The sequence below is a fragment of the Dendropsophus ebraccatus genome, chromosome 1 (assembly GCF_027789765.1).
Source record: "Dendropsophus ebraccatus isolate aDenEbr1 chromosome 1, aDenEbr1.pat, whole genome shotgun sequence".
NCBI classification, from domain to species: domain Eukaryota; kingdom Metazoa; phylum Chordata; class Amphibia; order Anura; family Hylidae; genus Dendropsophus; species Dendropsophus ebraccatus.
Genome location: NC_091454.1, coordinates 229634684 through 229659106, shown reverse-complemented (window position 1 = coordinate 229659106; position 24423 = coordinate 229634684). Strand labels below are relative to the sequence as shown.

Genomic DNA, 24423 nt, shown 5'->3' with positions numbered 1-24423 from the left:
TGTTTCATGGTTCCTTCTTGGTTTTCTTCTAGAGAACAGTCTTTGAAGATGTCTTCCAGTCTCCCTGTCTTATGACCCCTTCTTATATTTCTACCAAAAATCTTGACTCCAAGTTTTGTTTTTGTGAAGACCTTGCTATGGGAAAGCAGAGAAAGAGAGGCAGCCCCCAGTGCTGTACTTCATATCTCTGTTGAAGCCATTTGTCTGATCCACCTATGTGCTTCTCATCAGGATACCTCCTGCAGCCAAGATATCATCCACCACTGACTTGAGTCAGAATCTTCCTTACTCCACAGATGAAGCATCGACACTGACCTGTTAACACTTATATTCTGTACATACTGATCTTGTCTTTCATGTATGATAACTGGGAACCTACCAGTTCTGTTGTCGGATGAGGTTGGAGTTCTTCTAGGTGACTTCTGCTGATGGGCCATCTTTCAGGATAGATTATTCAGTGTCTCCAGATTTCTATTTTGTCTCCATCCTTTACGTAAACATTTGAATAGAGGAGATGCATGCCAAATAAAGTCTTTGTATGGTCATGGTTGGCATTCGTATTGGATCCATGTGAAACTGGCAAAGTCTTTATAGGAGGAAGAAGCTTCCCCCACTAACTGGGAAATGTAGGACAGAGGTTTGAAACCTTTGTAAGGAGGTTTTTCAGAACAGACTTTATGGATTGATTCCCAACTAGGGACAGGAACAGAGTCCTGCATGAACGTCTCCAGACAGTCACTGTAGAGGACGTGAGGTCAGTTTATTCAACGTGACCCACATGCAAGATCGGAAGATATGGCTGTGGGATGAACTTACCGAAGTGAGACACCCCAAGGTAAGCTATAGCAATCATATGTAGCATTAACAAAGTGCACACTAACCACTTAGTATGAGCGGACCGGTGCAGTGAGGCTGAGCTCAACAATGTCCTCCGTCTTAAAACTTGTTTCCCCAATTCTGAAGATATAGGACAAAGGTGTAATGTGCGTGTCCAGTGACCCCAAAGCCCATCTCCCCAACAACAACAACATAGCTTCATCAATATTCATAATGAATCAGACTGGAAACAATATCACATAATCAGCCTAATCCTCATGAATATTTATGAGGCAGTGTCATTAACAGGCTGGAAAAGTGGTGCAATTGGACAGCTTGGTCCGCCTCTAATGCACCGAGCAAGCTACACAATTTGCATATATGTTAAGTTTTCCCACATCGCTGAAAAAGTGTAACCTGTTGGAAAACCAAGGAGAAAATGGAGCAAAGTGTCACCATGCTGATCTGCAAAAAGGGGATCAATTAATGTTGCGGTTGATGTTCCAGCCTCATGTTGATGTACTGGCCTCATGTGGATGTTCTAGCTTCATGTTGATGTCCTGGCTTCATCTTCAGGTCCTGATCTCATGTTGATGTCCTAGCTTGATGCTGATGTTCTAGCTTCATGTTCATCTCCTGGCTTCATGTTCATATCCTGGCTTCATGTTGATGTCCTTGCTTCATGTTCATGTCCTGCCCTCATATTCGTGTCTTGGCCTCATGTTGATGTTCTGGCCTCATGTTGATGTTCTAGCCTTATGTTGATGTCATGGCTTCATGTTGATGTTCTAGCCTCATGTTGATGTTCTAGCCTCATGTTGATGTACTGGCCTCATGTTGATGTTCTAGCCTTATGTTGATGTCATGGCTTCATGTTGATGTTCTAGCCTCATGTTGATGTACTGGCCTCATGTTGATGTCCTGGATTCATGTTGATGTACTGGCCTCATGTGGATGTTCTAGCTTCATGTTGATGTCCTGGCTTCATGTTCATGTCCTGGCTTCATGTTGATGTTCTAGCCTTATGTTGATGCAATGGCTTCATGTTGATGTTCTAGCCTCAGGTTGATGTTCAAGCCTCATGTTGGTGTCCTGGCTTCATGTTGATGTCCTGGCTTCATGTTGATGTCCTGGCTTCATGTTGATATCCTTGCTCTGCGTTTATATCCTGGCTTCATGTTGATGTTCTAGCCTCATGTTGATGTTCTAGCCTTATGTTGATGTCCTGGCTTCATGTTGATGTCCTGGCTTCATGTTGAGGTCCTGGCTTCATGTTGATGCCCTGGCCTCAGGTTGATGTCCTGGCTCTGCACTTATATCCTGGCTTCATGTTGATGTCCGAGCTCTGTTGACCATAGAGACAGGCCATGTCTCTATTACAGTTCTCAGAAAGTAGAAAGCATAGGCCTGTGGTCTGAACAAGGCCCTTGGCCTGAGCTGTATCAACCTCAGTCAACCCTTTTATAGGAAAGTGGTGAACGGATTAACGGGGTTGGCAACTTTATAGTAAAATAGGTCAGTACAAAGTATTAGTAAGTGTACTCACTGTATATACTGACAGCAGCTCCCTGTATACTCACTGTATATACTGACAGCAGCTCCCTGTGTAATCACTGTATATACTGACTGCAGCACCCTGTGTACTCACTGTATATACTGACAGCAGCTCCCTGTACTGACTGTATATACTGACAGCAGCTCCCTGTGTACTCACTGTATATACTGACAGCAGCTCCCTGTGTACTCACTGTATATACTGACAGCAGCTCCCTGTGTACTCACTGTATATACTGACAGCAGCTCCCTGTGTACTCACTGTATATACTGACAGCAGCTCCCTGTGTATTCACTGTATATACTGACAGCAGCTCCCTGTGTATTCACTGTATATACTGACAGCAGCTCCCTGTGTACTCACTGTATATACTGACAGCAGCTCCCTGTGTACTCACTGTATATACTGACAGCAGCTCCCTGTATACTCACTGTATATACTGACAGCAGCTCCCTGTGTACTCACTGTATATACTCACAGCAGCTCCCTGTACTCACTGTATATACTGACAGCAGCTCCCTGTGTACTCACTGTATATACTGACAGCAGCTCCCTGTACTCACTGTATATACTGACAGCAGCTCCCTGTGTACTCACTGTATATACTGACAGCAGCTCCCTGTGTACCTCATAGAGCTAAAATCCAGACTCCCCTTCACCAGGCTGGGCTGCTCTGTTTTGTTTCAGTCCATGCCCCGCCCCCTGTGTCCTCCATAGACACATACAGGCTCAGTGATGGACACTGGGGGGCGGGGCCTGGTCACATGCTCCTCCATGTCATTAATCTTATGGACCAAAACACCACAGAGCAGGGCAGCACAGCCTGGAGGAGGGGGAGGAGTCTGATATTAGCTCTATGAGGTCCACAGGGAGCTGCTGTCAGTATATACAGTGAGTACACAGGGAACTGCTGTCAGTATATACAGTGAGTACACAGGGTGCTGCTGTCAGTATATACAGTGAGTACACAGGAAGCTGCTGTCAGTATATACAGTGAGTACACAGGAAGCTGCTGTCAGTATATACAGTGAGTACACAGGGAACTGCTGTCAGTATATACAGTGAGTACACAGGGTGCTGCTGTCAGTATATACAGTGAGTACACAGGAAGCTGCTGTCAGTATATACAGTGAGTACACAGGGAACTGCTGTCAGTATATACAGTGAGTACACAGGGAGCCGCTGTCAGTATATACAGTGAGTACACAGGGAGCTGATGTCAGTATATACAGTGAGTACACAGGGAGCTGCTGTCAGTATATACAGTGAGTACAGGGAGCTGCTGTCAGTATATACAGTGAGTACACAGGGAGCTGCTGTCAGTATATACAGTGAGTAAACAGGGAGCTGCTGTCAGTATATACAGTGAGTACAGGGAGCTGCTGTCAGTATATACAGTGAGTACAGGGAGCGGCTGTCAGTATATACAGTGAGTACACAGGGAGCTGCTGTCAGTATATACAGTGAGTACACAGGGAGCTGCTGTCAGTATATACAGTGAGTACACAGGGAGCTGCTGTCAGTATATACAGTGAGTACACAGGGAGCTGCTGTCAGTATATACGGTGAGTACACAGGGTGCTGCTGTCAGTATATACAGTGAGTATACAGGGTGCTGCTGTCAGTATATACAGTGAGTACACAGGGAGCTGCTGTCAGTATATACAGTGAGTACAGGGAGCTGCTGTCAGTATATACAGTGAGTACAGGAAGCTGCTGTCAGTATATACAGTGAGTACACAGGGAGCCCCTGCCAGTATATACAGTGAGTACACAGGGAGCTGCTGTCAGTATATACAGTAAGTACACAGGAAGCTGCTGTCAGTATATACAGTGAGTACAGGGAGATGCTGTCAGTATATACAGTGAGTACAGGAAGCTGCTGTCAGTATATACAGTGAGTACACAGGGAGCCGCTGTCAGTATATACAGTGATTACACAGGGAGCTGCTGTCAGTATATACAGTGAGTACACAGGGAGCTGCTGTCAGTATATACAGTGAGTACACAGGGATCTGCTGTCAGTATATACAGTGAGTACACAGGGAGCTGCTGTCAGTATATACAGTGAGTACAGAGAGCTGCTGTCAGTATATACAGTGAGTACACAGGGAGCTGCTGTCAGTATATACAGTGAGTACACAGGTAGCTGCTGTCAGTATATACAGTGAGTACACAGGGAGCTGCTGTCAGTATATATAGTGAGTACAGGGAGCTGCTGTCAGTATATACAGTGAGTACACAGGGAGCCCCTGTCAGTATATACAGTGAGTACACAGGGAGCTGCTGTCAGTATATACAGTGGGTACACAGGGAGCTGCTGCCAGTATATACAGTGAGTACACAGGGAGCTGCTGTCAGTATATACAGTGAGTAGAGGGAGCTGCTGTCAGTATATACAGTGAGTACACAGGGAGCTGCTTTCAGTATATACAGTGAGTACACAGGGAGCTGCTGTCAGTATATACAGTGAGTACACAGGGAACTGCTGTCAGTATATACAGTGAGTAGAGGGAGCTGCTGTCAGTATATACAGTGAGTACACAGGGAGCTGCTTTCAGTATATACAGTGAGTACACAGGGAGCTGCTGTCAGTATATACAGTGAGTACACAGGGAACTGCTGTCAGTATATACAGTGAGTACCCAGGGAACTGCTGTCAGTATATACAGTGAGTGCACAGGGAGCTGCTGTCAGTATATACAGTGAGTATACAGGGAGCTGCTGTCAGTATATACAGTGAGTACACAGGGAGCTGCTGTCAGTATATACAGTGAGTACAGGGAGCTGCTGTCAGTATATAAAGTGAGTATACAGGGAGCTGCTGTCAGTATATACAGTGAGTACACAGGGAGCTGCTTTCACTATATACAGTGAGTACACAGGGAGCTGCTGTCAGTATATACAGTGAGTACAGGGAGCTGCTGTCAGTATATACGGTGAGTACAGGGAGCTGCTGTTAGTATATACAGTGAGTATACAGGGTGCTGCTGTCAGTATATACAGTGAGTACACAGGGAGCTGCTGTCAGTATATACAGTAAGTACACACGAAGCTGCTGTCAGTATATACAGTGAGTACAGGGAGATGCTGTCAGTATATACAGTGAGTACACAGGGAGCTGCTGTCAGTATATACAGTGGGTACACAGGGAGCTGCTGCCAGTATATACAGTGAGTACACAGGGAGCTGCTGTCAGTATATACAGTGAGTACACAGGGAGCTGCTGTCAGTATATACGGTGAGTACAGGGAGCTGCTGTCAGTATATACGGTGAGTACACAGGGAGCTGCTGTCAGTATATACAGTGAGTACACAGGGAGCTGCTGTCAGTATATACAGTGAGTACACAGGGAGCTGCTGTCAGTATATACAGTGAGTACAGGGAGCTGCTGTCAGTATATACAGTGAGCACACAGGGAGCTGCTGTCAGTATATATGGTGAGTACAGGGAGCTGCTGTCAGCATATACAGTGAGTACAGGGAGCTGCTGTCAGTATATACAGTGAGTACACAGGGAGCTGCTGTCAGTATATACAGTGAGTACACAGGGAGCTGCTGTCAGTATATACAGTGAGTACACAGGGAGCTGCTGTCAGTATATACAGTGAGTACAGTGAGCTGCTGTCAGTATATACAGTGAGTACACAGGAAGCTGCTGTCAGTATATACAGTGAGTACACAGGGAGCTGCTGTCAGTATATACAGTGAGTACAGGGAGCTGCTGTCAGTATATACAGTGAGTACACAGGGAGCTGCTGTCAGTATATACAGTGAGTACACAGGGAGCTGCTGTCAGTTTATACAGTGAGTACAGGGAACTGTTGCCAGTATATACGGTGAGTACACAGGGAGCTGCTGTCAGTATATACAGTGAGTACAGGGAGCTGCTGTCAGTTTATACAGTGAGTACAGGGAGCTGCTGTCAGTATATACAGTGATTACACAGGAAGTTGCTGTCAGTATATACAGTGAGTACACAGGGTGCTGCTGTCAGTATATACAGTGAGTACACAGGGAGCTGCTGTCAGTATATACAGTGAGTACACAGGAAGCTACTGTCAGTATATACAGTGAGTACACAGAGAGCTGCTGTCAGTATATACAGTGAGTACAGGGAGCTGCTGTCAGTATATACAGTGAGTACACGGGGAGCTGCTGTCAGTATATACAGTGAGTACACAGGGAACTGCTGTCAGTATATACAGCGAGTACACAGGGAGCTGCTGTTAGTATATACGGTGAGTATACAGGGAACTGTTGCCAGTATATACGGTGAGTACACAGGGAGCTGCTGTCAGTATATACGGTGAGTACACAGGGAGCTGCTGTCAGTATATACAGTGAGTACACAGGGAGCTGCTGTCAGTATATACAGTGAGTACACAGGGAGCTGCTGTCAGTATATACAGTGAGTACACTTACTAATACTGTACACTGAGCAATTTTATTATAAAGTGGCCCACCCCTTTAGGGCTCGTTCACACAGAGCAAAAGCAGCTGAATTTCTGAGCTGAATCAGCGCTGAAATTTCAGCTGATAAAATAGGTGCAGAGCTAATTTCCATTGTGTTGAATGGAATTTCTGCTCTGCAGTTCACACGGTGGAATTTCCGCACTGAACTAATCCGCTAGCGGAATCCTATACAAATCAATGGGGCTCTGATTTTCTGTTTCAGCGCGGAATACAACTGTAATACAAGCGGAAATTACGCGCTGAATCAGTGCGCAAATGGGGGAAAAAGGGGGGAGGAGGATTCTAGTATATATTCTGGTATAGTCTAGTTTACTCGCCAAATACTCGCTGCATGCATGCGGATTCAGCGCGGATTCCTCGAGTATTCCGCGCTGAATTTGTCAAGAGCTGATTACGAGCTGAACACTTTCCTAGCGGAATACGCAGGGATTCTGCTTACATTCTGCTTATATTCTGCTCGGAATTCAGCGTCAGTTGATTTCAGGCGGAAATATTTCCTCGCGTAATCCGCCCCTTTTGCTCTGTGTGAACGTAGCCTTAGTCTGTAGCCAGCATGACCCACAATGATAACTTTTAGCTTTAAATCCCATATAACCCCACAGGGTCCACAGACGAGCACATGGCCCCCTCCTCTCGGTTCTGCTCTTTATCGTGGTCCCCTTTGTCTTACAGTCTCCACCCGCAGTGGGGTCTACAGGTTGGTCTCCAGAAGATGACCCCTAGCTCTTCTGACACTGTGACATTTCCTGGGATAGACAAGGCTGGAGCCATGAATCTGCTGTACAGAAAGAGTCGGGTGGAGTGGAGACAGAAGGAGGAGGAACCTAAGAAAAGGTGAACCCATGGGGTGGAGGGAGCTGGGGAAATGGCTACCAGTTTAGGACACTAGACTACCATAGACATTAGAGCTGCTGGCTAATCTAATATTATCAGCCAGATCTCGGCTAGACACAAGGTCAGACATGTTGGATTCTTTCACCCATTCTTTACCTATAACTTAATGGCGATGGAGTTGACTTGTTTGACAACTGCAGTCATTGAAGAAGCCAAGGAGAACTATACCAGGCCGGGCTCGTGTCTTACCTAACATGGTGCCAGCATTCACCTAGCACCCCCACAATCTACATAGTCCAGGTACAATCCTGTTCTCTGATATGGCGTCAATGACAATTCTGTATGCTGTATGTCTTTCTGTAGCTCTGGAAAGGTTCGGGACATGGCTTCATTCCGTCGCCATTTCCGTATGGGCTTCATGACAATGCCAGCCTCACAGGAGCGGGCCCCTCTCCCATGTGCCAGTGCCATGGCCCCTAGGTCTCTTTCCTGTCACTCAGTGGGAAGTGCGCCAGAGGATGGTGGAGGTGAAGGGGGTCCCCCGGGAAGGAGACCTCCTGCGAAGCCTAAGAGAAACCCCAGCACAAAACTCAGCCTTGGTGGAGAGGGAAGGACAGCAGAGGAACGTAGGATCAGGAAGGAAGGTAAGAGCAAGGCCACCATTAGGGGGGAACTGCTTGGTGGCATAGAGAGTCTAGGTACCCCAATTTTTTTCTTTTTTAAACTTAATCTTTGTTTTACAGGGTCCCTAAAAAGTGCCTCTGACACTCGCCGGATGCCCCCACAGAAGCCACAGAGGAGCCCCCATACTCATCTTTCTGCCTCCTTTGATGAGGCCTATGCGAACCGGCCTGCCTCAACATCTGCCATTCTCACTTCCAGCACCCGAGCCTCCTCCCCCTCTCCAGAAGAACCTGTGTACATAGAGATGGTAGGCAACGCCTCCCGAAGGCCTCCTCCCCCACCCACCCCAGCACCGCCAGAAGAGGAGTCAGATGGGGAAGAAGAGGCAATTTATGAGGAAATGAAATACCCTCTTCATGAGGAGCAGCCATCCCATTTACGACATCCTCAACGTCACCGACTTCCACCACCTAGAACTCCAGAGGTTGACATCCCTCCACCTTTTCCTAACCTCCTACAGCATCGACCTCCTCTTCTTGGGGCACCATCTGGAAAGGGCCAAAAAGTCACAAAGCCTTCACAACCAGCCTCGTCTTCTAAGCTGCCGGTTCCTCATAAGGAGCTGCCAAGTGCAGCTTCCTCATCATCCGTCCATCTCCCTCCATCTGGTCGTGCCCGCAGTCACTCCACACCATTGCCCCCTCAGGCCTCTTCCCAGCGCAGACCAGAGTCTGAAACCCCACGAGGGTCAGCATGCTCACAGGAAAAAGGGGCATCGATGTTACCCATTCCACATGGACATAATCGGGACAAGGCCCTTTCTTATACCATGGTGTATTCTTCCGTCAAAGTCACCCATTCCCTATTACCAGCCTCACAGGTTGAGGAAAAAACCGAGAGGGAAATCTCAGTCTTGGCTGGACTTATCTGTCCAGCATCCCGAGCGGCGGGCACCCAACTCCCAAGTCGACCTCCTTCAGCACACCTCCATCAGGCCCAAGGGGAGCAGGCTTCTCCCGCTGTCTGGACATACCCTACGGGCAAGAGACCACCAGCATACGAGACCAGCTTAAAGGGCTCGAGAACACCAGTCATTCAGGCACATGAAGCAGGTGTAGGGGGAGGGGCAGGAGCGGCAGAGGAGGAGAGGCCCGGCTCTGTGTGGGAATTACAGAGAAGGATGTCGTGTGGGCGACGGAGCCAACTTGGAGAACGTAAGTGAACCATTACGCCTTCTAGATGCATGGTATGACTGGCATCGCCATCATACAGGCACGTAGTGTAAGTCTAACTGTTCCTTCCCAGCATTGACAGACGCGCCCCGGGTTTGGAATGGGAATCCAGGAAAACCAGAGAAGACCAGTCATGGAACAGCTGTATCTGGGATCCCTGTTCGCAGCCAACAAAGCTTGGACAGTGCACTCGCCCGTGGGGGGGCACGCAGCGGTCTTCCAGTGCCATGTCAAACCTTTCCAGCATGTCATAGGAGTACAGGTACAGCCCCAGCGTGATATCACTGCACTCTATGACTATAGTAATCCACAAGCAGCCTCAGGTATTACACCACACAGGATAGCACACTATATACCAGGATAGCACACTATATACCGGGATAGCACACTATATACCGGGATAGCACACTATATACTGGGATAGCACACTATATACCGGGATAGCACACTATATACCAGGATAGCACACTATATACCAGGATAGCACACTATATACCACACAGGACAGCACACTATATACCAGGATAGCACACTATATACCGGGATAGCACACTATATACCGGGATAGCACACTATATACTGGGATAGCACACTATATACCGGGATAGCACACTATATACCAGGATAGCACACTATATACCAGGATAGCACACTATATACCACACAGGACAGCACACTATATACCAGGATAGCACACTATATACCGGGATAGCACACTATATACCAGGATAGCACACTATATACCACACAGGATAGCACACCATATACCAGGATAGCACACTATATACCGGGATAGCACACTATATACCACATAGGATAGCACACCATATACCAAGATAGCACACTATATACCGGGATAGCACACTATATACCAGGATAGCACACTATATACCAGGATAGCACACTATATACCAGGATAGCACACTATATACCGGGATAGCACACTATATACCAGGATAGCACACTATATACCGGGATAGCACACTATATACCAGGATAGCACACTATATACCGGGATAGCACACTATATACCAGGATAGCACACTATATACCGGGATAGCACACTATATACCAGGATAGCACACTATATACCAGGATAGCACACTATATACCAGGATAGCACACTATATACCAGGATAGCACACTATATACCAGGATAGCACACTATATACCACACAGGATAGCACACCATATACCGGGATAGCACACTATATACCGGGATAGCACACTATATACCAGGATAGCACACTATATACCAGGATAGCACACTATATACCAGGATAGCACACTATATACCGGGATAGCACACTATATACCGGGATAGCACACTATATACCAGGATAGCACACTATATACCGGAATAGCACACTATATACCGGGATAGCACACTATATACCAGGATAGCACACTATATACCGGGATAGCACACTATATACCAGGATAGCACACTATATACCGGGATAGCACACTATATACCGGGATAGCACACTATATACCGGGATAGCACACTATATACCGGGATAGCACACTATATACCGGGATAGCACACTATATACCGGGATAGCACACTATATACCAGGATGGCACACTATATACCAGGATAGCACACTATATACCGGGATAGCACACTATATACCAGGATGGCACACTATATACCAGGATGGCACACTATATACCGGGATAGCACACTATATACCGGGATAGCACACTATATACCAGGATAGCACACTATATACCAGGATAGCACACTATATACCGGGATAGCACACTATATACCAGGATAGCACACTATATACCGGGATAGCACACTATATACCAGGATAGCACACTATATACCAGGATAGCACACTATATACCAGGATAGCACACTATATACCAGGATAGCACACTATATACCAGGATAGCACACTATATACCAGGATAGCACACTATATACCAGGATAGCACACTATATACCAGGATAGCACACTATATACCACACAGGATAGCACACCATATACCGGGATAGCACACTATATACCGGGATAGCACACTATATACCAGGATAGCACACTATATACCAGGATAGCACACTATATACCAGGATAGCACACTATATACCGGGATAGCACACTATATACCGGGATAGCACACTATATACCAGGATAGCACACTATATACCACATAGGATAGCACACTATATACCGGGATAGCACACTATATACCGGGATAGCACACTATATACCAGGATAGCACACTATATACCACACAGGATAGCACACTATATACCGGGATAGCACACTATATACTAGGATAGCACACTATATACTAGGATAGCACACTATATACCACACAGGATAGCACACTATATACCAGGATAGCACACTATATACCGGAATAGCACACTATATACCAGGATAGCACACTATATACCGGGATAGCACACTATATACCAGGATAGCACACTATATACCAGGATAGCACACTATATACCACACAGGATAGCACACTATATACCAGGATAGCACACTATATACCGGAATAGCACACTATATACCAGGATAGCACACTATATACCGGGATAGCACACTATATACCGGGATAGCACACTATATACCAGGATAGCACACTATATACCAGGATAGCACACTATATACCAGGATAGCAAACTATATACCACACAGGATAGCACACCATATACCAGGATAGCACACTATATACCATACAGTATAGCACACCATATACCAGGATAGCACACCATATACCAGGATAGCACACCATATACCAGGATAGCACACTATATACCACACAGGATAGCACACCTTATACCAGGGTAGCATACCATATACCAGGATAGCACACTATATACCATACAGTATAGCACACCATATACCAGGATAGCACACCATATACCAGGATAGCACACTATATACCACACAGCATAGCACACCTTATACCAGGATAGCACACCATATACCAGGGTAGCACACTATATACCATACAGTATAGCACACCATATACCGGGATACCACACCATATACCGGGATACCACACCATATACCGGGATAGCACACCATATACCGGGATAGCACAACATATACCACACAGGATAGCACACCATATACCAGGATAGCACACTATATACCACACAGGATAGCACACCATATACCAGGATAGCACACCATATACCGGGATAGCACACCATATACCAGGATAGCACACCATATACCGGGATAGCACACTATATACCACACCATATACAGGGATAGCACACCATATACCGGGATAGCACACCATATACCGGGATAGCACACCATATATACCGGGATACCACACCATATACCGGGATAGCACACCATATACCGGGATAGCACACCATATACCGGGATAGCACACCATATACCGGGATAGCACACCATATACCGGGATAGCACACCATATACCGGGATAGCACACCATATACCGGGATAGCACACCATATACCGGGATAGCACACCATATACCGGGATAGCACACCATATACCGGGATAGCACACCATATATACCGGGATACCACACCATATACCACACAGGATATCACACCATATACCAGGATAGCACACCATATACCGGGATAGCACACCATATACCGGGATAGCACACTATATACCACACCATATACAGGGATAGCACACCATATACCGGGATAGCACACCATATACCGGGATAGCACACCATATATACCGGGATACCACACCATATACCGGGATAGCACACTATATACCACACCATATACCGGGATAGCACACCATATACCGGGATAGCACACCATATATACCGGGATACCACACCATATACCACACAGGATAGCACACTATATACCAGGATAGCACACCATATACCAGGATAGCACACTATATACCACACAGGATAGCACACTATATACCAGGATAGCACACTATATACCGGGATAGCACACTATATACCACACAGGATAGCACACTATATACCAGGATAGCACACTATATACCACACAGGATAGCACACCATATACCAGGATAGCACACCATATACCAGGATAGCACACTATATACCGCACAGGATAGCACACTATATACCAGGATAGCACGCCATATATACCGGGATACCACACCATATACCACACAGGATAGCACACTATATACCAGGATAGCACACCATATACCAGGATAGCACACTATATACCACACAGGATAGCACACTATATACCAGGATAGCACACTATATACCGGGATAGCACACTATATACCACACAGGATAGCACACTATATACCAGGATAGCACACTATATACCACACAGGATAGCACACCATATACCAGGATAGCACACCATATACCAGGATAGCACACTATATACCGCACAGGATAGCACACCATATACCTCCTGTACCAGTCACTACACTGATGTCTCCCCCTCCTGTACCTGTCACTACACTGATGTCTCCTTCTCCTGTACCAGTCACTACACTGATGTCTCCTCCTCCTGTACCAGTCACTACACTGATGTCTCCTCCTCCTGTACCAGTCACTACACTGATGTCTCCTCCTCCTGTACCAGTCACTACACTGATGTCTCCTCCTCCTGTACCAGTCACTACACTGATGTCTCCTCCTGTACCAGTCACTACACTGATGTCTCCTCCTCCTCCTGTACCAGTCACTACACTGATGTCTCCTCCTCCTCCTGTACCAGTCACTACACTGATGTCTCCTCCTCCTCCTGTACCAGTCACCACACTGATGTCTCCTCCTCCTCCTGTACCAGTCACTACACTGATGTCTCCTCCTCCTGTACCAGTCACTACACTGATGTCTCCTCCTCCTCCTGTACCAGTCACTACACTGATGTCTCCTCCTCCTCCTGTACCAGTCACTACACTGATGTCTCCTCCTCCTCCTGTACCAGTCACTACACTGATGTCTCCTCCTCCTGTACCAGTCACTACACTGATGTCTCCTCCTCCTGTACCAGTCACTACACTGATGTCTCCTCCTCCTGTACCAGTCACTACACTGATGTCTCCTCCTCCTCCTGTACCAGTCACTACACTGATGTCTCCTCCTCCTCCTGTACCAGTCACTACACTGATGTCTCCTCCTCCTCCTGTACCAGTCACTACACTGATGTCTCCTCCTCCTCCTGTACCAGTCACTACACTGATGTCTCCTCCTCCTGTACCAGTCACTACACTGATGTCTCCTCCTCCTGTACCAGTCACTACACTGATGTCTCCTCCTCCTGTACCAGTCACTACACTGATGTCTCCTCCTCCTCCTGTACCAGTCACTACACTGATGTCTCCTCCTCCTCCTGTACCAGTCATTACACTGATGTCTCCTCCTCCTGTACCAGTCACTAAACTGATGTCTCCTCCTGTACCAGTGACTACACTGATGTCTCCTCCTGTACCAGTGACTACACTGATGTCTCCTCCTCCTGTACCAGTCACTACACTGATGTCTCCTCCTCCTGTACCAGTCACTACACTGATGTCTCCTCCTCCTGTACCAGTCACTACACTGATGTCTCCTCCTCCTGTACCAGTCACTACACTGATGTCTCCTCCTCCTGTACCAGTCACTACACTGATGTCTCCTCCTCCTGTACCAGTCACTACACTGATGTCTCCTCCTCCTCCTGTACCAGTCACTACACTGATGTCTCCTCCTCCTCCTGTACCAGTCACTACACTGATGTCTCCTCCTGTACCAGTCACTACACTGATGTCTCCTCCTCCTCCTGTACCAGTCACTACACTGATGTCTCCTCCCCCTGTACCAGTCACTACACTGATGTCTCCTCCTGTACCAGTCACTACACTGATGTCTCTTCCTCCTCCTGTACCAGTCACTACACAGATGTCTCCTCCTCCTCCTGTACCAGTCAATACACTGATGTCTCCTCCTCCTGTACCAGTCACTACACTGATGTCTCCTCCTCCTGTACCAGTCACTACACTGATGTCTCTTCCTGTACCAGTCACTACACTGATGTCTCCTCCTCCTGTACCAGTCACTACACTGATGTCTCCTCCTCTTCCTGTACTAGTCACTACACTGATGTCTCCTCCTCCTGTACCATTCACTACACTGATGTCTCCTCCTCCTCCTGTACCAGTCAATACACTGTGGTCTCCTCCTCCTGTACCAGTCACTACACTGATGTCTCCTCCTCCTGTACCAGTCACTACACTGATGTCTCCTCCTCCTGTACCAGTCACTACACTGATGTCTCCTCCTCCTGTACCAGTCACTGCACTGATGTCTCCTCCTCCTGTACCAGTGACTACACTGATGTCTCCTCCTCCTGTACCAGTCACTACACTGATGTCTCCTCCTCCTGTACCAGTCACTGCACTGATGTCTCCTCCTCCTGTACCAGTGACTACACTGATGTCTCCTCCTCCTGTACCAGTCACTACACTGATGTCTTCCCCTGTACCAGTCACTACACTGATGTCTCCTCCTCCTCCTGTACCAGTCACTACACTGATGTCTCCTCCTGTACCAGTCACTACACTGATGTCTCCTCCTCCTCCTGTACCAGTCACTACACTGATGTCTCCTCCCCCTGTACCAGTCACTACACTGATGTCTCCTCCTCCTCCTGTACCAGTCACCACACTGATGTCTTCTCCTCCTCCTGTACCAGTCACTACACTGATGTCTCCTCCCCCTGTACCAGTCACTACACTGATGTCTCCTCCTCCTCCTGTACCAATCACTACACTGATGTCTCCTCCTCCTGTACCAGTCACTACACTGATGTCTCCTCCTCCTCCTGTACCAGTCACTACACTGATGTCTCCTCCTCCTCCTGTTCCAGTCACTACACTGATGTCTCCTCCTCCTGTACCAGTCACTACACTGATGTCTCCTCCTCCTGTTCCAGTCACTACACTGATGTCTCCTCCTCCTGTACCAGTCACTACACTGATGTCTCCTCCTCCTGTAATAGTCACTACACTGATGTCTCCTCCTCCTGTACCAGTCACTACACTGATGTCTCCTCCTCCTCCTGTACCAGTCACTACACTGATGTCTCCTCCTCCTGTACCAGTCACTACACTGATGTCTCCTCCTCCTCCTGTACCATTCACCACACTGATGTCTCCTCCTCCTGTACCAGTGACTACACTGATGTCTCCTCCTCCTCCTGTACCAGTCACTACACTGATGTCTCCCCCCCCTGTACCAGTGACTACACTGATGTCTCCCCCCTGTACCAGTCACTACACTGATGTCTCCTCCTCCTGTACCAGTCACTACACTGATGTCTCCTCCTCCTGTACCAGTCACTACACTGATGTCTCCTCTTCCTGTACCAGTCACTACACTGATGTCTCCTCCTCCTGTACCAGTCACTACACTGATGTCTCCTCCTCCCCCTGTACCAGTCACTACACTGATGTCTCCTCCTCCTGTACCAGTCACTACACTGATGTCTCCTCTTCCTGTACCAGTCACTACACTGATGTCTCCTCCTCCTGTACCAGTCACTACACTGATGTCTCCTCCTCCTGTACCAGTCACTACACTGATGTCTCCTCCTCCTGTACCAGTCACTACACTGATGTCTCCTCCTCCTGTACCAGTCACTACACTGATGTCTCCTCCTCCCCCTGTACCAGTCACTACACTGATGTCTCCTCCTCCCCCTGTACCAGTCACTACACTGATGTCTACTCCTCCTGTACCAGTCACTACACTGATGTCTCCTCCTCCTCCTGTACCAGTCACTACACTGATGTCTCCTCCTCCTGTACCAGTCACTACACTGATGTCTCCTCCTCCTGTACCAGTCACTACACTGATGTCTCCTCCTCCTGTACCAGTCACTACACTGATGTCTCCTCCTCCCCCTGTACCAGTCACTACACTGATGTCTCCTCCTCCTGTACCAGTCACTACACTGATGTCTTCTCCTCCCCCTGTACCAGTCACTACACTGATGTCTCCTCCTCCTGTACCAGTCACTACACTGATGTCTCCTCCTCCTCCTGTACCAGTCACTACACTGATGTCTCTTCCTCCTGTACCAGTCACTACACTGATGTCTCCCCCCCCCTGTACCAGTCACTACACTGATGTCTCCTCCTTCTGTACCAGTCACTACACTGATGTCTCCTCCTCCTGTACCAGTCACTACACTGATGTCTCCTCCTCCTCCTCCTGTACCAGTCACTACACTGATGTCTCCTCCTTCTGTACCAGTCACTACACTGATGTCTCCTCCTCTTCCTGTACCAGTCACAACACTGATGTCTCCTCCTCCTCCTGTACCAGTCAGTACACTGATGTCTCTTCCTCCTGTACCAGTCACTACACTGATGTCTCCTCCCCCTGTACCAGTCACTACACTGATGTCTCCTCCTCCTGTACCAGTCACTACACTGATGTCTCCTACTCCTCGTGTACCAGTCACTACACTGATGTCTCCTCCTCCTGTACCAGTCACTACACTGATGTCTCCTCCCCCTGTACCAGTCACTACACTGATGTCTCCTCCTCCTCCTGTACCAGTCACTACACTGATGTCTCCTCCTCCTGTACCAGTCACTACACTGATGTCTCCTCCTCCTGTACCAGTCACTACACTGATGTCTCCTCCCCCTGTACCAGTCACTACACTGATGTCTCCTCCTCCTCCTGTACCAGTCACTACACTGATCACTCTCCCCCTCGTTTCTCCTTGGCTATCCTCTGATCATTAGGACCACCTCCCCATAACCTGCGCTCCGCAATCCCATCTCCGGGACGTCTCTGGTTCTGCCCCAGTTCTCTGGACCGTCAGAAAGGACAATAAATCTGAGGCCGATCGACCTCCAACCCTGCCAGCATTAAATGGCGCCAATCGATCTGCTTTTGTCTGATCAGTAACACTCTCTGCTGCCCCCCGGTGGTCAGTAGACGGAAGTTCTTGGCTAATGGTTGTACTTTCTCCCTTGTGCAGATTTCGGGGGTGGATATCGCCTGGGTCGCTCAGCCTCCACCTCTGGGGTGCGCCAGACATCCGTCCACAGGCAGAATCAGGTACTGCGCATGTTCTGCCCAGACACTGAAGCCTGCAGAGCATTACTGCAGCGGGCTGGTCAGATCCTGATGCTGCAGAGCATTACTCCAGCATGCAGATAGCTCACCTCTGTGCAGAGCATTGCTACTACAAGCAGATGTGCCCAGCTCTCCATTGTGCAAAACTCATCACATCATTTTATCATTCTCTTTCTCTGCAGAACATTATTCCCAAATGGAGCTCACTCACCTCTCTGCAGAGCATTACTGCTGCATTGTGATCATCTCCTTTCTCCGCAGAGCAATTCGCCACCATGCCGATTGTTTTATGCCGTTTTCTGACCTCATTTCCTTTTAAGATTCTCTTAGTCCCTGCAGATCCATTCTCATTCCGAGTCTTACAGAGTCTTGCCTGCTGGTTATCACCGTCACCCACGTGTGCAGATTATCTCGCCACTCCGTAGAGCATGACCCTTGCATGCCGTAATCTCAGCCCCACACAGGTCGTTATTTGTCTCTGCAGAACGTTACTTCTGCATGCAGATTATCTCAGCACTCTGCAGGGCAAAACTCCTGCCCTCCTATCATGTCTGCAGAGCATTACTGCATGCATGTCCTCTCTACTGATCTGCAGAGCAGCTGACCACACTGCAGAACATTTATCCTGCACGCATATCACTGGACCACCCTGCAGAGGATTACACACATATCCTGCAGAGCATTACTCCTGCATGCACGTCAACTGCTGCCCACTCTGCAGAGCATTCCTCCTGCATGCACGTCACCTGCTGCCCCACTCTGCAGAGCATTCCTCCTGCATGCGTCTCAGCTTATTACCCTGAGCACGCCTGATCTTCTCTCTCTCCTTCCACCAGGCTGTTTTGTCCCCCACCCCAACATTGCCCTCTGGTGGCCGGGAGCGTGATGGCAAGTTACAGGAGGTGATAGAGAGGAAGCGATTTCTGTGCCACGAGATCAAGTCGCGGCAGCCGAGGGCGGAGAGGGGGCTCTGCAAGCAAGAAAGCCTGCCCATTCTGCCCAGCTGGAGGCGGGGGTCTGAAGTTCGGAAGGGGGGGACTCCACCTTGCCATCGGCAGCAGGCTGTGTTGTGGGACACTGCCATCTGAGAATCCTCACCCCCGCTCCATGCCCAGGGGCGCTGGCCGAAACCCTGCGGTGGAGCTGGGCAGGAGAGGAGCTCTGTGGGCGGGGGAGGGGATAGTCTGCAGAGTAAGAGGTGGCAATCTTCTGCGGCAGAGGGGGACAGAGTAGCTATAAGAGCAGAGAAGTAGTTTACATGTGGACACTGTGGGGGGCAAAGAAAGATGATGGGAGTGATAGTCCGGAGCTGGGTTCCTCTCACGGTGATGGTTGAGTTTCCACCCGTGAGAAGGAGCCCCCCCTCAAAGCATTAGGGTCACCTGGGGCAGTAGGGCCGTTCACCAGCGAGGTCAAGGGCTAACCGGGTAGAACTGCGCAGAGCTGCCCGCACACGTCCCATACATGTCCCACACACGTCCCACACACGTCCCATACACGTCCTATAGATGTCCCACACACGTCCCATACACGTCCCGCACAATATCCTCCAACCCAAGAACTGACAAAGAGCAGTCGGCTGCGGAGGGCTGATCTATGGGCCACCAGCACACAGCGTGGCCAGCACCTGGGCTCCGCAACGTCCTCCAAACCCGAATGTTCAGCACCCAACTCTTGGTGTCCGGAGATATTGGAAGCTGTCTCCATGGCGGCTCCAAAGTCTCCAGATGGCGGAAGTCAAATCACGAATGTTCGGAGGACATTGCTGAGACCGTTCGGCAACTCCACTCAACACTAGTGGAGTCACGGTAGCCCAAGGGCTGCTGGTGGGGATGCCCCTCCCCCCTCAGAGCGGTTGTCACCAGTCATACATGGAAGAGGTGATCGCAGCGTGTCAACATGGTGGACGTGGCCCCGGAGAAAACTAATGGTAGATGGGAGGGGTGACATTTGTGGGTGGAGTCACCCTTTAAGTGTTCTTGGAACTTGGTGCTGTCTATAGTCGACTTTATTTATTAGTGTTCACTAGGAGATTCAGGTTACGCCATTAAAGTCCTGGTATATGGGTGACTCCTAACCGGCCGTACACATCAGATCACCAGAGGTGAAATATGGTGCCCGCTTACCGATGGACGCCATCCATGCCTCCATATCAAATGTTCCTCTATGGATAAAGAACCACTCCGCCACCATGGTGGAGAACCATCGCCTCAATGGTGAATGCAGTATTCACCTCATCCATGTTCCAGAGCTACACACACGATGACATCACATGATGTCATCAAAGACGTATGATGGATACGACTCAGTCCAAACTGGCCATGTAAATGAGACAGGTGCGATACGAGGGGGGGGGGGAATCCTTCCGTGCGCGCGCCCCCTCATGTGAGGTCAAATATAACATGTCCGATCCTTCACCGACCATGGGGCAGTCACATTAGATGGTCAGTCAGCCCCACCAAATCGGGTTCAGCTTATCCAATGTGTATGAGTAGCATAAATCTGTGACAGATCCCCCCCCAAATAATAATGGTATCTTCCAAAAAGAGTCTAATGTGTATGGACAGCTCCCCAAAGCGGATGAGCCTAAGTTCATCCAGCAGGGGTGGTGCGGTTACAGGTCTGATGTACCGGGCTGCATTACGAGGAATCGCCTCTTGTTCACACAGTACTAACCGAGCAGCTGACACAGAGAAATGTCCATAAATCCAGTCATAGAAATAGTTTATCCTCCACAGGAACCGGAAATCTCCGCAGAAGCCGAACGCAGTTACTTTCTAGGGTCATTTTTCTGAACTGTAATAATGAAATTTCAAATATTTATTCGTGTATATAAAAGTTTTTTGTATATAGGAGGACATGGCAAGGCATAAGAGATCGTAATGATTGTAGCTTCGGTGTCATTCACGTATTTAACACTTCATCTCGTGGGGGGGGGGGGGGATTATTTTCATGATTTATTGATTTAGGCGCCATTTTACCGAACAAGGAAATCAAGTGCATTATAGAATATGGTTTGCTTCTCATTTAACTAAAAAAGTGTTAAATTATTTATTTATTTATTTATTTTTATTCCTAAATTATTTCTTCTACATTATTATTTTTTTTACATTTTTTTTTTTTAATTCTTTTCAATTATTTTAAATGTTTTTATTTGTTCTCGTGAACAGAGGTTAAAATAGCTGGAAATTAATTTATCCTTCATGATTATTTTATCGTTTCCGGCGGAATATTCTAGACTACCTTCTGGTGTAAGAGTTTTATTTTATTATATGTACATTAAAAAGAAATACTTAAATGTCCACTTTAAGTCATTAGAAATGTAAGTGAAACAGCTGTTTAATTATTTATTTTATTTGTTTTTATTTATACCAAATATTTGTTACGGAACATTTTATAATATATTTTATATTTTAATTTATTTTTTTCTTCCTTTGTTTACAGAAATGATCGCCTTAAAGGGGTTTTTCCCTTAGGTAAAATATGGATGAAATCATCCCCGCTGCTGGAGACTTACAGTTCGTTCCATACTTGTCATAATCTGTTCTGCCTCCTTCCCTCAGTTCTGAGGTTGCTGATTTGTGCTGAAGACACAGAATACTGTGTGTGAGCTGTTCTCTCCATGTCAACCTCCTCCCTCCTCTCTTCCAAGACAGCTCCTTCCTGGCCGGCCAGAGACAGCCGGCCAGAGACACTGATTACATCAGCCGTCTGGGAAGGAAGGGGGGAGGAGGCTGAGATGGAGAGAACAACTCACAGATTTCTGGGTCTTCAGCAGAAAGCAGCAGCTGAGAACTGGGGGAAGGAGACTGAATAGATAATAACAAGTATGGAAGGAAGTGTTAGTCTCCAGGACGGGGGTTGATTTAACGTGTATTTTATTGGAGTGGAATACCCCTTAAACATATTCATTTTAGTTATATTTTTATTTTGTAATTAACAAATTGGCATCATTTTTGGGGATTATTTTCTATTGTATCAATTTTATGTTCACACACTGTTTTTATTTGGCAGCCGTTGTTATAAAATAACGGCCATTATTGGGCGTTAAATGGCGGCTGTCCAATAAAAACTGTGTGAACGTAGCCTTACAACTATCAAATTAGAGGAAATATCCATATAAAATCGTGGCTCATTTTTATCTTTATTTACTTTTATTCATTTTTGTGGTTTTTTCAGATTATCTGAAATGTCCGTTTTATTTATTATTTCTTTTCAGTCATTTTATTTTATATTTATCAAATTAGACAGACATTTTTGTTTTTATTTATTTTCATTTTATTTATTTAAAACTTTTTAGAATTTTGCATTTTATTTTAATTTTATGTTTGACAAATTGGTAGAAATATTTATTATTCATCAATATTTTTATGTATTTTATTGGTTTTTATTTATTTATTTTTCTCCAAATTTTACGTTTTACAAAATTGTAGAAATGCCAGTTTTTTTGTGTTTTTCTGTTTCTCTATTTCTTGAATGTATTTCGGGTTAAGCACCTTGGATTAATGCAGAAAGTCCTGAATTCTGAATGTAATTTGCCTTTTCTTTTTCCTGTTTTTTCTACATTTTCATGAATCTTTGGGTATTATCCATATAAGTTTGTGTTTCTTTGACTTTTTATATTCTTAGAGCTGAATATATATATATTTGTGTCTGTGGTAAATTACTCTGTTGGTAAATTTAACAGAAATATTTTTCTTTTTTTATCGGTATATTTTTTTCTCTCATGATCTTCTGTTTCTCTAGAAGGAAAATAATTGTACTGTTAAGAGCAAAAAAAAAGAAGAATGTGTTATCGAAATAAAGAATAAAATCCACTTTTACAGATATAATATCTGTCCGTCTGCGCATATTTATTGCCATAGTGGCCAAAAAGGAAGCCATTGGCCCGGTACCTATTATAGACAAGAAAACCTTAGGCTCTATGCACGACCAATCTATCTCTGTAAGACCACGGACCTTTGGGCTACAGGACATAAAGCCACTGCATTGACTTCAGCAGCTCAGCATGGGCGGGGCAATGACATCACTGCCTTGTTCCGCCTTCAAGGAGCTGCTGACTTCACAGACTGAAAGTGGCCTCGGCTTCCTCTGTCCTCAAAATGAGGAGGTAAAGTTTTTTGTGTGTCAAAAAGGGTCCTTATTACCTGTTATGGGACATAAAATTGGGGATTTTTATTGGGGTTGTTATTATTGTTTGGGGCTTTATTCTTACAAACACCTCCTTTCTGCCCCAGTATAGTAATAACAACGCCCACATGGGGTAACTTAAAAAACAGTCTTTCTTTTAGAGAGACAAACACAATCCCCAATTTGCTAAGCTAGCAAGGGGATACCCTGAGGTTTCTTTGTTGGGGGGAGGGGGTCCCTAAGTTTCTCCTCTTCTGTCACACAAAGGGTCAAAAGTTCTGTAGATTCAAAAGTTATTCTTATCCAAGGGGCACAGGCTGGGCTCTGATTGGCTCACAGTGGGTCCTCCTGTTACTTATAGTTCACCAGATGCGCTACAATACCTGACTGCGGGAGTACAGACAGACGGTTGTAGCTACTTTAGCCACTTTTGATGACCAGGCCCGGCCTGAAGCCCTTTAGGTCCATGAACACAGCAAGACTCATGCATGATTCCGCATTCGTTCACTAATCGTTCAGTGTAATTCCGCATTCGTTCACTAATTGTTCGCTGTAATTGTGCATTCGTTCATTAATCGTTCAGTGTAAGGCTATGTTCACACTACGTAAAACTACGGCCGTAGTTGTCGCCGCCGAACTACGGCCGTAGTTTTGCGGTGTGTAACACAGCCTTATGTGCAAAGGGATCCCGGCTGGAGCGTACACACA

General features: G+C 46.9%; 1 protein-coding gene across 3 annotated transcripts in view; it reads left to right on the top strand.

Moving 5' to 3' along the window:
- The window catches only part of NYAP1 (neuronal tyrosine phosphorylated phosphoinositide-3-kinase adaptor 1), a 33542-nt gene extending 13437 nt beyond the window's left edge, over window positions 1-20105 (top strand). For all 3 annotated transcript variants that reach the window (XM_069949951.1, XM_069949944.1, XM_069949934.1), the window contains 7 exons: window positions 33-835; window positions 7520-7681; window positions 8045-8325; window positions 8425-9519; window positions 9611-9799; window positions 18488-18567; window positions 19422-20105. In XM_069949951.1, coding sequence (XP_069806052.1) covers window positions 7560-7681; window positions 8045-8325; window positions 8425-9519; window positions 9611-9799; window positions 18488-18567; window positions 19422-19673 — 2019 coding nt within the window. In that variant the 5' untranslated portion in view covers window positions 33-835; window positions 7520-7559 and the 3' untranslated portion in view covers window positions 19674-20105. The remainder of the gene's footprint in view (window positions 1-32; window positions 836-7519; window positions 7682-8044; window positions 8326-8424; window positions 9520-9610; window positions 9800-18487; window positions 18568-19421) is intronic.
- The last annotated feature ends 4318 nt before the right edge of the window (window positions 20106-24423 follow it).